Here is a 12611-nt window from a genome sequence, read left to right on the forward strand (position 1 = left end):
CATATTATACATCCCGTACCCATTATCAAACGCCCGGGTTGTTCCCTTCTATGTCCCTGCCATCTCTTGACTAGCCATAGCCATGGCCGCTTCTTTATTTTGTTCGGCCAGTTCTTTTTGATATCGAGTCGATGCGACCTCCAGTGCGAGGAATGTAGGACCAAGAAGCTGGTTCACAACCTTTTGGCCTCCCTCCACGCCTTCTAAGTTGACTCGTAATTTTCGCCCGGTGCTCTCATACATGTCACGGGCCTGCTTCTTTAGCCGGTCAACTTCGACTTTCCGCTCAGCCTCTGCGTCATTGGCAACAGCCTTAATACGCTCTGCTGCTCGCTGAAGAGACTCTGCCAAAGACGCGACCTCTCCAGCACGGTCGGGGTTGCCCGAGAGAAACGCCTGCCAGAATTGATGCAAAAACTCCGTAGTTGTGGCGTGTGTCAATGTCAAGCGGTCAAAGAGCGCCGTCGACAGCCCATACGTTTCTGATGTTGCTCGCTCATCCATCTGTGCACGGCGTTCGCGTAATGCTTCTAAGATCTGAGAAAATGCATCATGTAGAGCGGCAGATGATCCGACAGGTCGACGGCTAGCAGGTGCATCCTCCATCTCCTCGTCTTCGTCATCGCCGGGGTCCACTAACTTGCCTAGTTGTGTATTGCCCTGCGAGGGGAGACTTTGATTAATCTCCGCACGGAGAATCTGAAGGAGCTGGTCCGGATCTTGTTTCGTAAATTGCTTGGTTTTATCCTCTTCCTGGCCATGAGTGAAGAACCGACTTTGATCACGAATATTCAAAGTAATCCGACTTTGCTCTTCTTCTCCACGAAGATCCTGCAGCTGGAGTTTTTTCCATGCCTCTTCGTTGATGCCTATAGGGGCACTCATGTCACCGTCGGCCGGAGCCACATTAGCCATGATCTTTTCACTCAGGCTGTTCAGTGTCCGGATAATGGGCACTTTGTCGACGCCAGAGGGTCTCATATCTAGGTCAGGTCGGTTACCGCGACGTTGGCTGTGGTTTACTTCATTGCCAGCCAGATCCAAAAAGTGATGGATATTTGTGTCCCGGTCTGGCCGAGCAGCCTCATTCGTTTGGAGGTATTTGTCCAGCACAGCATCGGTTGCGTCGGCCTCCGTAATCCGCTCTCCGCGCAGTTTTTTGAACAGCCGACTCTGGAAAAATCGTGACCAGAACTGTTGCTCGCTGAGTTTCGGCACATTCTCGTCATACACGCGTTTGACCAGTGCATGTTGAGTGAAGATGAGCTGGATTTGTTCTTTGCTGATGTTCAATCGTGTCACGTTATCTTCAACTCGAGGCTTGAGTGAAGATAGTACATTATATGAGCCACGGGTTTGGCCTTGTTCGATTGCGTGCGCCCGCAGTAAATGCAGTCGTGTTGACCAGAACTGTGATACGAACGACCCAGACGACAAGGCTTCCGGTTTTGTATGTAACCCCTCGAAAAACATTCGCTGTAAATTCGAATCAGATCTCAATAACGACTGCTGTAGCTCTATGTCGGACCGAAGCTTATTCTCGTCGTCCAAAGGATTCTTCGATGTCCCGGCGGATGTCACAGCGTTTGCAATCGCCATTGCCGCTGACAGACCCTCAGAACCTCCTCTAGGCCCTGGTGTCTGGGATGGTGTGCTGGCCTTCGCAGTATTGATCCGGGCACTCAATGTGTCTTTGATGACATCGGCCTGCGGACGGGCGTTTGCTCCAGCCGTGAACAGGAAGACATATTGATCGGGGGTACTATTGGGCGGCGCATCGGGAGCTTGGGCAAAGATTTTGAGCATCACTTTCGGATTCGAGGCTGGGGTCTGCTGTAGATCTAGCATTCGCGCGAGTTAGCAAGAGAACGAGTGCCGGCCAGGGAGTGACTGCATACTAGTGATGTTGACCACGGGGATTGTGATCGTGTTCCCAGCCCCTGCAACCGCAGGATTCCATGAGACTGACTTCTCATCTGCGGATATAGCTAGGGTCCCATCTTTCTTTTTGTAAGAGGCCGCTCCGCTCGGAGATGACATCGTTGCGTGTCTTGACAGCTTCCACTGTCTTCAAAGGCGGCAACGGATCCACCCATCGGGGTGAACAATTCCCCAGGGGCGGAAGTTAGCGAGGAGAGTCTGAGACCTTCGTGATAGACGGGCGCGCGTAGAGGTGAAACCAACAACGAGAAATGCGGCTCTTCTCCAAGTCATCACATGACGTTTGACGTTTGCCAAGCGTCACCTGGGAGCCAAGCCCTAAGTGAACGAAGTGACAGTTTCATTTGTGAAGTTTAAACAATAAGAAACCACGGAGACCTATTATTGGTTTATATCTAATCTGGTCTCTTTGTTTTAAAAAAGAATCCCGGTTAAAACGTTGGTTAGTGTTCAAGTCATCACCTCTATTTAAGGAATTTAAGTATATCATATTCATGCACTATTCACTTCAAATGAGATGGCAAGGGAGACAATTAATATTTGAACCATTAAACTTATTATTTCTCGATCGGATTACCATTACTAGAGCGAATTATTCTATATCCAACTTTCTCATACACATAGTAGTCGCACGGGGTTATATTCAAGAAGCTTCCTTTCCACGCATACTTAGATTAGAAATAGTGAAGAATCTGCATCCTATCACCTTGTGTCAGGGGTTGCTAGCTGCCTGCGACATTTTTCCAAGCACGATATCAACAATTTTGACATGTAAAATGAAAAATTAAGGCCCGAAAAAAAGAAGCACAAGAGTGATCTGAATAACCTGAGCCGCAGCACATGGCCTTTTACTTTGCAATCGACAGAATCACCACTCGTCTCGTTGATAATCCAACTAAACCCATCCTTCCAAAGCCTGCCATGCCGGGCTGATTGCCTTCGGGGGTGAGACGAGGGTGTCCCTTCGGGAGCTATCCACCTTGATCACCGCGAACTGATCACCTAGGAAGACATAGTAGTGATCCTGAACGCTCGGGCTCGCAACAATAGCATCAATACGATCAAAGCTAGCCTGAACAAGACTCGGCCAGCCCTCTGCGATAGGTGCAACTTTATTGACAATTTTGTCGGTACTATTATCCAAACGAACATAGTGCAAGCCACGGAAAAAGTACATCTCGTTCTTTGTTCCGGGGGTGAGCATTGCTGCATCCACGGTGTCAAAGCCCGCTTGAGTGAGCGACTTCCATCCAGAGGTAATAAGACTGGCCCCGTTATTGACGAAGCTATCATCGTAGTTTTCAAGCTTGATTTTGGCATATCGGCCTCCAAAGAAAACGTAGAGTTGTTTTTCTTGGCCAGGTACAGGCACAATAGTGTCCACTGTGCCAAAGCCCATCTTGGGCAGAGTGTTCCAGCCTTTGCTTAGGAGGGTTGGGCCTGCAACAAGACTATGCTCGGGGCCTCCTTTGTTAAACCTGACACGACCATAATGCCGGCCGGCGAAGATATAGATCTCTTCTTTTCCGGCAATGCGACAGGCAGCGTCAACCATTGTGAATAAAGATAGTTGATGGAGACCTTAGAATGGTAGAAGTGGTGTTGTTGATGATGAACAGAGAGTCAATTGTGTGTAGTGTGAATCTTCAGACTAGCGGTCGATATGGTGGTATTTATATCTATCTGCCCTTAGAATCTGGGCTTTTTACTAAATCGACCTCATATGACTTCTCCTTGTCTGTACGATGATAACATTTGAAATGACACGTTTGTATGACTGAGATCGAGCACCATCCACTGCATATTGTTTTACAGCTAGATTGGAGCAAAAGGCATTGGCTTTTGATCTTACGCGTGACTTGCACTCTGCCAAGTCAAACCAACTTTATGAAATTTGTTGATACAGGACATCAATCAGCTTGTCTAGCTAAGAATTGTTGGTCGTGTACTACATTAGACAATCCTTGAGGCTAATCTTGGAATACACATGGATCTACACTCCTTTCAGATAATCATCTCTAATTAAATAACTCACACTACTCGTGATTCAAATACACATACTAGTTTAGCTACTGATGGTAGTCCTGTTAGGTTATGCCAAGGACCAAGGCTATATATGTGCTGTAAGAGCCTCTCGGTTTAGGAGGATCAAGCCTCACACCACAATCTATGCAAACAAGGGCATGCAGTGCCTTATTGTGCAACGAGAGAAAAAGTGCCCAGCCCTGTAAGTCCACTTCCTAGCATTGGATCTCTCGGACTCTGTGGCTCATACCAGTTACCACTCGAGTCGCCTCCCTATGTGTAACGTCGAAACTTAAGACCAAGAACCACCGTTCTCGTCCGTGAGAGCTGGATATGGATAAAGGAGTGGGTATAGGAAAATGAGGAGACTGACAATATTACAAGAAAAGAAATACGGTAGTCGTTTCCATACCTAGTTAAGCATGATAGTGGATATTGGGGCTTATTTTGATATTAGACGTTCATATTTCCAATATGACTAAGGTATTTTTGATCTCATATACCATTGCAATCCCACAGTTCCTATAGGGCATGTTCAAATGTTTGCTCTTTGCTATTTCAGACTATCGTAACTCTCTCGGTGTTATCATGTCTGCATTCATCACCTAACGTGGTTTCAGTTTTAGATGGGTAGAAATTATAGTCCAGTTGTCCGATGTTTAGCCAGATATATTCTTATATATGCGCTTTATAGTGATTTTCGACCAAGCCAAGAACTTGATTCGCCACTCCCCAAGAGTAAACATAACCCAAACCACCAGCTCCATAAGCATGAATGATATTACCTTCTCGCTCGACCCGAAGTCCACCCTTTCGAGCCGGCCTGAAGCCAACAATATTCCTAGAAACATCTTTGTCGATATCAACCCAACCAAACTCGCCCTTCGTCATATTATTGACTCGCTTGAGAATATCCGCTCGCAGAGCCATATCAGGGTCAACATCGAAGTTCCCCGGTTGACTAACACCACCGAGGATGACGCCCCCACTTGCCCTGGGAATAACATAGGTATACTGTGATCCTTGTCGAATAACAGCGCGGTCAAAGTCACCCTGACTTCGAACATGCATAGTCTGGCCTCGAATGGATATCGAGCTATCATCTGAAGCAAGCTCTCGCGCCCCCAATCCTGATGCGTTCACCACGATACTGGCCTGGCTTAGATTCTTCATTTCTTGGAATGATCCCACGCTCCCCCGTACAAATTTTACTCCTCGATCAACCAGTTTCTGTCTGATCCATGGTAGGAACATGCTTGGGTCCACGGCCAGTCCACTGTAAGTGAATCCGATGGTCGCTCCTGGTGGCAGGTCGGTGGACTGGATGGAGGTGAAATCGGGCAAGATTGATTTGTACCATATTGTTGAATCGTCCCCACGGTCGTCATAAAACTCGGTGATATTGAGTTTCTGAGTATCAATTAGTTTATTGGATTCGACTAATAGTAATTATATAGAAGTGGCTTACTTTGACACCACTTCGAGGATCATGATCCAGTAATTCGAGATATTTTTTGATTGAATATTCTTGGAGCTGATTAAAGCCTGTATCTGGATGTGGTGCAAGTAAAGCCCCTGCCCTGGAGTATGAGAAAACAGTCAAAATAAGACTTGGATCTTTCAAGTCAATGCTTTCGAGTTCAATTTACTCACCAAGGACTGGCCCACTCCGTTGTTTCATCGCCGGGGAGATTTCGGGCTACAATAACGACATCGTATCCAGCATCGACAAGCATCAAGGCACTAGTGAGCCCGATCACACCAGCACCAATGATACCGACTCGGGTGTTCTTGGCTGTACAAGATGACATTTCTATATGAGTATGACTCTATAATGGTATAACTGGTTTCGTTATTCGTTATAAAGAAACCCCAGAGGGGTCCAAAACTCGCAACTGCTGCTAGATACCCGAATACCCGAGATCGGATCGACGACAACGAATAGGACTACGAATTCATATATTAAACTGACGCTCGTATCTCTCCTTCCCCTCCGTTCTCGGCTATCACTTAGCTGGAGTGGATATAAAGGGACCCCGCTCGGAGGAGCCGATATATTTCTTATCTGTCGGAACCTCATCCCGATAAAATGTATAGCTCGATATGCTTCATTTTCCTGTTATACCAAAAACATTGGAATAAAATGGAATCTCAACATATCTTTCTGGGAATCAGTATTTCGCAGATAGGGCTATGAAAGGCAAGATATTGGTTGATGGTTATGAAGGCGCCCTGGAGGAGTCGGGCGAGATCATCTCTGCCGGGATTATCCGTGAGCAATTGATGGGACTTGGTCAAGCTCTCCAGGTCGAGAGTGGTGTTGATGAGGCAAGTAAAGCTCAATTGAAGGGTTGGCTAGCCAAAGGTTTTTTTTTTGATTTATTAGGGTGTGGGCGAAGGTATCATGGACCTAGCAGTAGCGAAGGCACTTATTTCGTTGGCCCAGGAACAAAATGTGGGAACTGTGGTATGAGATTTTTAAGTCACAGATAGGTCCATCAGACTAGAGTTCAATTCTCCAGGGTCTATCTCGTTGAAAGGCTTATTCAAAACGATCTCTACATATCCCTATATATCCCTACAACATGTAACGCATCACACAAACAAAATGGTTCAGAAAAACTACTCAACTATGGTACAGTTCATTGGTCCATAGGTACATATTGGTCATCTTCAACAGTGTTGCAAGTTCATGGTAGATCGCATGTGCCTTAAATGGCAAATATCAATCCTCCTACTTGAAAAGTTTCTCCAACTTCTTGCCGCGCGCCACCTGGAGTATCTCCTCAAACGCAGGCCAGATTTCCTCCAGGGCTGCCTTCCGAATCACATTCTTGAGCACTTTTTGGTTGTCATGGTAGTCCTTAAAGTCGACCGCCTCTAGCACTTTCTTTAGCTCAGCGTCAAAGTTCCTCATCAATGCCGTCTCGTAACTAAGAATGCCGCTTCCGGAATGGCCTTCGTGTATCATTTTTATCGCGATGGATATCACCAGCGGGATTAGCCTGAGGGATTTTTTCCCCTCTTGGTCGTTGAGCCGGATGGACAGTTTCTGTAACACATCCATGTACACCTTGACTCCCACTCGCAAAGCCATTTGGTCCATGCATGTCTGAATTTTGTGATATTCTTTCTCTTCATGATATTTGTCAGTGTCTGGTTCATAAGTGCTGGGGTGGTTTCTGCTGGGTGGTTTCCTCTTCGTCTGAGATCGGGGCTTTGCGCAGGGCTGGCGAAGATGATCCGTCCACAATCTGTAAATCGGAATGCGTAGTCTTACCAGTAGTATCTTCCAATGTGGTAGGGGGTATCATGCGGGCTCCTGGTGGAATAAAAGCATCGTCAAAGACCGTCGTGAGAAGCAAAATGGGATCCTGGTAGTTATTTCCGCTCCGACATTGTGTTTCGCCCGGCTATGTATATCGCTAGCATCAGGTATTATAATGTCCTATAGCTGTCTGGATGCACATACCTGGCCTTCCGTGGTTATGCGGAAGAACCTGAAGAGATCACCGTCCGTTGCAAGTGTGTATACAGTGCGGCCCTCTTTCTCCAGACGTCTCTGCTTGGCATGGAGCTCACCTTTCTCCGGTTAGTTGTGACAGGAGTACTAGAGCACAACACAACACTCACCCGTCAGGACTGCTATCTCTGAGCCTATTCCCTCATGACCCAGAATCTTCGAGGGTCGCATCACAGCCATGAAATTGATGTTCTTGTCCTCTACTCCATACCAAAAAGAACATTCAAGAAGTCCATGTGCACGGGCCCTAGTCGAACTAGCACATACACCCATGTAAGAAGACCCAGAGCGGGATTGGATGTCTAGGGATGATGGCCCAATCATGTGTCTCTTCGTCACTTGGAAGTGGACGGCGGAGAGGAGTACCTCAACCTGGAGTCTTCGAGATGCTTCATTTTCGGGCTGTGATTTCAGTGCGATGAGGGATTTGATGAGGTCCTCTTAATTGGATTAATTGAAGTTTATTATTGGGCTCAATATGGGAAGCACAACTTACCACTCGAGCATTCGATCGGAAGAGTCATGGCGAAGAGTGACAAACCAGGTACAGTTCAGCACGGCGATTGGGAAAGCAAGAGAGTTGGCTGAGTGGGAGGTTTGAGGATGAGGGGGGTTGATGAAGAGGGAAGTGACGGAGAGAGAGAGGTGATGAAGAGGAAGAGAGGGGGATGCAAGTCCTGGGAATTTGTTGCCAGGTAGTTGCGTATTTGGGACTGGTTGAACACACCTGGGCACCTTCCGGATGAGGCGGGCACACGGCTATATCAGATCTAGTCTACTCTGTACAAAACAGCTTATAAGAGATAAAGTAGAGACTAGATAGGTATTTATGAGCAGAGTAGTAAAATCCGGATAGGTACAATAACGCCATATGAAGCCAGTGATAAGAGAGATAAAAAAAAGAACCAGACACCGCTGAAGAGAGAAATCTCAGATGCTATGCAAAAACAAAAGACAAAACGCGACCGAGAGCACGAACCCGAAGCCAGTAGCCAGAATGCCGAAATTCGTAAACCATGTTGCGCGCCGCCATGCATAGACCGGATATCATCATTCATGATCGTCAAAAAAAAAAAAAGCAATAAAAGCAATAGAACAAAGCCCCCTCCAATGAAACGCAAACCGTGAAAATGAAGGATATCAAATCAAGGGTATCAGCAAAAGTGATAGAAAAAAGATCCAGCGAAGACGCTTTTGAGGAGAATAGAACGCTCATAGTAGATCATTTCTTGAACATGTAGTGGCCATAGAGGCCGCCAACCTCTCCGACGGCCATAGGGATCTTGCGCATACCCCACCAGCGCGCACCCATCTTCCAGTAACGAGCGCCATCATCATGGGGTTCCTGGGGCATGGAGGATGGTTCGCGGACGTACCAGCCACGACGGCCAAGGTCTCGCACAGTCCAGCCAACGGAGACGCGCTGGGTCTTGGCGCGCTCACGCAGCGGGGTGATAATCTTGTCACTGAACTCAACGACCTGCAAGGGGTAGCTCTGGTTCGAGAGGAGCATACAAGTGCTGGTGTTGAAGATGGCTCCGATGGTCATCTGCGGCACCTTGGCAAGATCGAGGTAGCAGAGTGTGCTGGGGGCATCAATTTCAACCCCCGTGGCTGGGTTGCGGTACCGGCCGAAGAATGAGTTCACATCCGCGACTGAGAGATCCGCAGAGCTGAGACCCAGCTCCTCCAGGTACTTAGTCATAGGTACCAGGAGTGGTACATGGTCCGAGGTGATCTTTGCTCCGCCTAGATTGAGGGAGCGGAGAGTATCAGGAAGATTCGGCAGCAGAGCAGACACATCGGTCTCCTCCAGAAGACGGAAGCGGGTCGGGTCCGTCAACAGGTTTAGATACACGAGAGACTCATTGACCGACGGGTGGGTGGTGAGGAAGTTGACCAGGGCGCACGGGCGAAGGCGCGTGCATCGTGACAAGCTCAAGTGCGAGATACGCGCAGTCTCGGGGATGGCAAAGAGAGCTGAATCGTTCACTTGAGTGTGAGTAAGGTCGAGGTGCGTTAAGTTGATCAATCGCGGGAGAAGGTTGTCGAACATGGGGGCGGGGATGGTGCTGCATTCGTGAAGCGAGAGCCGTTTCAGGTTGGGCAAGGTCATGGGCAGCGCAGGCCCACCGACCAAGGCCTGCTGGAAAACCCCGGAGAATGCCTGAGTCGAGCAACCGCAGAAATCCACGGCACGCAAGTTCGGCAGACCCATGAAAAGCTTCCGGATCACTTCCACGCTGATGTCACCTTCCAGATGTTCCTGCAGCAGACATTCCTTCAAATTGGGAAGCAGTTCCAGGCACTGCAAGAGGGTCTTGGAGGTCAGGTTCTGGATTTCGGCGTTCATCTGCTTAGTGCGACCTAGGCCGACGGAGGTGAAGTGCGAGAAGTCTAGACGGCGCACCAATGTTCCCAAAGCCGGATACTGCGACATATGATTTAGTGCCTTGGAGAAAATGATCGAGTGCGGGAAAGTCATGTTCCTGTACAAGACACCCAACGTAGCAGCGTGCAATGTGTGAGAAGTAAGCAGGCACGAGACCAAATCCACGTTGCGAGGGGCGTAGCCATTCGGTGGAAGATCGACCGCCAAGTTAGAGATAATTTGATCTACCAACAGTTGTTAGCACATGAGAAACCAGAATGGCAAGTGGGACCTCGTACCAAGAACCTCTGGGGGGAACCTCTCCAAAGGCGATGTACCGGGAGGTGTCTGCAATACCTCCACCTCCACCTCGGGGGCCTTTGGTGGGAGAAGCTCCACGGCTTCAGGTTCGGAGGCTTCCCATGCCCAGCCCTTTGCTTGTAGGTTTCCAAGTCCACGGAGATCGCTGTAGCTGCGGCTCAAACTCTTCCCGCCCAATCGAATCTGCTTCCACCCGAGGAATCCACCACACGGACAGCAAAAGTCCGGGGCTTGTTGCATCTGGATGGGGCGCTCAATCTTGCGCTCTTGGTCTTGCTCTTGGGGAGATGGTGCCTGTTGGGTGTCCACGAAGGATTGCGCAATTCCTATAGTACCGATCACGTCAGCCTCCAGCCTGAATTCGTACATCTTCGGTACGTACCGTCCTCAGTATCTTCTTTGATAGAACCGAAGGAGGGGCGACGCTGGCTGCTCGATCTGGACCCGTCCGGGGTGCTGCAGGGCGAGGGAGAGGAGTCGCGTGAGTGGAAGTGATCACCGCAGGGAATTGAAGAAAGTCGCGGGAAGGCCGGTTTGGGCTGCGAAGGAGCAGGAGTAACGGAGGTCATGGTGCAGAGGAAGAGGCCCTCTATAAAGGGCCCTTAGTGTACAGTAACTAGTTGAGGAGTACCTTGGAGCAGGTAGAAACACAAAAAAAAAATATGTCTACCGAAATTAAAAAATGAACAGGCTCCTCCAAATTGAAAAAAGGGAAAGAAAAAAATTGCCCCGGTCAAATCAAAGTGTTAAGACCGAGGGCAAGTTTAGGGCTCTCTCCCAGAGGGGCGGCGGGGAAAAAAAAAAACGAAGCTGTTAGTCACGGAAACGGATGAACCGGCGTTGCACAACTTTGTAGGTAATTATGGGTTTTTTCCGATCGGAGAAAGGATTCAAGACTTCAGTTTTAAAACATTTAAGTAGTTAAATGAAATTAAAGTGAAGGTGAGAAAGTTGAAGATTGAAAGATCGAGAGATCGAAAGAAATGCAAAGAAATGCACCATGGGTCATGGCCACATGGGGCGAATTATTTTATTTTATTATTTTATTTTATTTTATTCTTTATTTTTTAATTTTTGGAAGAAAAAAAAAACGGGTGAACTGATTGATTACGGTGGCGGATCTCAATTCTTTTTTCTCTTTTATTTTGGTTTTCTGGTCTATTCTTTGGATTTTAAATATGAAAATTGAACTTGATAAATTACAAAAAAAGAAAGAAGTAATGCATATAAATCCATCTATATAAATCCATCTAAATTAAACTATATACTCCATACGTCGATGCTATACTTCCTTATATCACAACTAGACTGATTAAGTTCGTGTTAGTTCCCCAAGCTACCCCTGCAGACTCCATTTGCTTTTTTATTTTATTTTTGGGGATGCATGCGGAAAATGGCGTCATACCCCCCGAATATGGACCTGATAGAGATATTTATTCTGTGATCCCAGATACAAAGTACAATAAGCAACTTGGGAGTACATATACATCTCTAGGATAATTGGACCAGGATGTGGTACCTCAAATGTATGGTACTATTGTCCCACCTGCCAGTTGTACTCCAATTCTATTCCAATTCTATGACATAATATCCCAAACCTTCGTCGATCCACCGGTACCTAGCGCGCCTCACCAAGAAACGTCCAAACTTCCTTAAAAAGTGACAGGTCAGCAGATCTCCAGAATCCCGATGCATCGTCTACCCCAGACCACGAGTTCTTGTTACTTAATATATTACTATTCATGCAGCTACTATTACTAACATTAGTAACCTCTTCGACATAAATCCAGCCAGAATCGCCTCTTTGGGGGAGATCATGCGGGGATAGACAACTCTATTACATAATGACAACAGGTCCCCCCCTGTCACCTGATGCTATTACGGCCCGTGTCCCCTTTCAGATCCCAAATTGGGTGATCCCTCGAATTTGTACAATGTCAATTCAAAAAAAAAGTCTCGGAGTTCCGATGGAGCAATAAGAGATCCACTAATTCTGAATGGTCTAATATTCGAAATAGTGACTCTAGGACGGAGTATTCCGTACTCCGTATTCGCCCATACAACATACTCTCCTCGCTACTCCCACTCACCGACTTTACTTATCTCCCAGAAGCCAAGCCCGGCGATCCACGGTCATGTCACGATTATGCAGTTGATCGTCAAAGCCAAGCCCATAGTTTCCCCCTTAAATATCTATACATCACCCCCCACTTTCTTCCCTCCTACCTACCTCCCCCGGGGGAAGAAAAGCAGTCCTTGGAATCCATCGGCTTCTCCCCACCCCGGTCCTGCATTCTTGTTATCCTAACCGAGTTGAAAGTCGACCGGATTGCTGACTAGCACTGCATTCGTTGGTACCACCCGTGGACTTGTCAGAGAGGTTTGGCAAAGGCTTAGTTCTCGCGCTGCAGCCGAACAACCATGAAGAAA

The 12611-nt window shown here is 47.6% G+C and overlaps 5 protein-coding genes across 5 annotated transcripts; all 5 read right to left on the minus strand.

Annotated features, from left to right (window-relative positions):
• Nucleotides 1–48: 48 nt before the first annotated feature.
• N7487_011178 (TFIIH subunit TFB1 family protein) lies at nt 49–2040 on the minus strand (the record flags this gene model as incomplete). The annotated part of the gene is made up of 2 exons (XM_056878908.1): nt 49–1841; nt 1899–2040. The coding sequence occupies 2 exons, from the start codon at nt 2038–2040 to the stop codon at nt 49–51; spliced, it is 1935 nt and encodes a 644-aa protein (XP_056724227.1).
• Nucleotides 2041–2836: 796 nt separating this feature from the next.
• N7487_011179 (uncharacterized protein) lies at nt 2837–3496 on the minus strand (the record flags this gene model as incomplete). The annotated part of the gene is made up of 1 exon (XM_056878909.1): nt 2837–3496. One exon carries the CDS (start codon nt 3494–3496, stop codon nt 2837–2839), a length of 660 nt encoding a protein of 219 aa, XP_056724228.1.
• A 1145-nt stretch (nt 3497–4641) lies between these two features.
• On the minus strand, nt 4642–5777 carry N7487_011180 (FAD-dependent oxidoreductase; the record flags this gene model as incomplete). The annotated part of the gene is made up of 3 exons (XM_056878910.1): nt 4642–5376; nt 5435–5546; nt 5620–5777. 3 exons carry the CDS (start codon nt 5775–5777, stop codon nt 4642–4644), a joined length of 1005 nt encoding a protein of 334 aa, XP_056724229.1.
• Nucleotides 5778–6700: 923 nt separating this feature from the next.
• N7487_011181 (uncharacterized protein) lies at nt 6701–8013 on the minus strand (the record flags this gene model as incomplete). The annotated part of the gene is made up of 5 exons (XM_056878911.1): nt 6701–7101; nt 7247–7379; nt 7439–7548; nt 7600–7929; nt 7986–8013. 5 exons carry the CDS (start codon nt 8011–8013, stop codon nt 6701–6703), a joined length of 1002 nt encoding a protein of 333 aa, XP_056724230.1.
• Nucleotides 8014–8711: 698 nt separating this feature from the next.
• Nucleotides 8712–10774, minus strand: N7487_011182 (Leucine Rich Repeat domain protein; the record flags this gene model as incomplete). The annotated part of the gene is made up of 3 exons (XM_056878912.1): nt 8712–10105; nt 10160–10507; nt 10564–10774. Coding segments are annotated over 3 exons (1953 nt in total), but the record flags the coding sequence as incomplete, so codon positions are not given.
• Between the last annotated feature and the right edge of the window lie 1837 nt (nt 10775–12611).

The sequence above is a fragment of the Penicillium crustosum genome (assembly GCF_028827405.1).
Source record: "Penicillium crustosum strain IBT 35664 chromosome Unknown utg000005l_segment0_segment0, whole genome shotgun sequence".
NCBI classification, from domain to species: Eukaryota; Fungi; Ascomycota; class Eurotiomycetes; order Eurotiales; family Aspergillaceae; genus Penicillium; species Penicillium crustosum.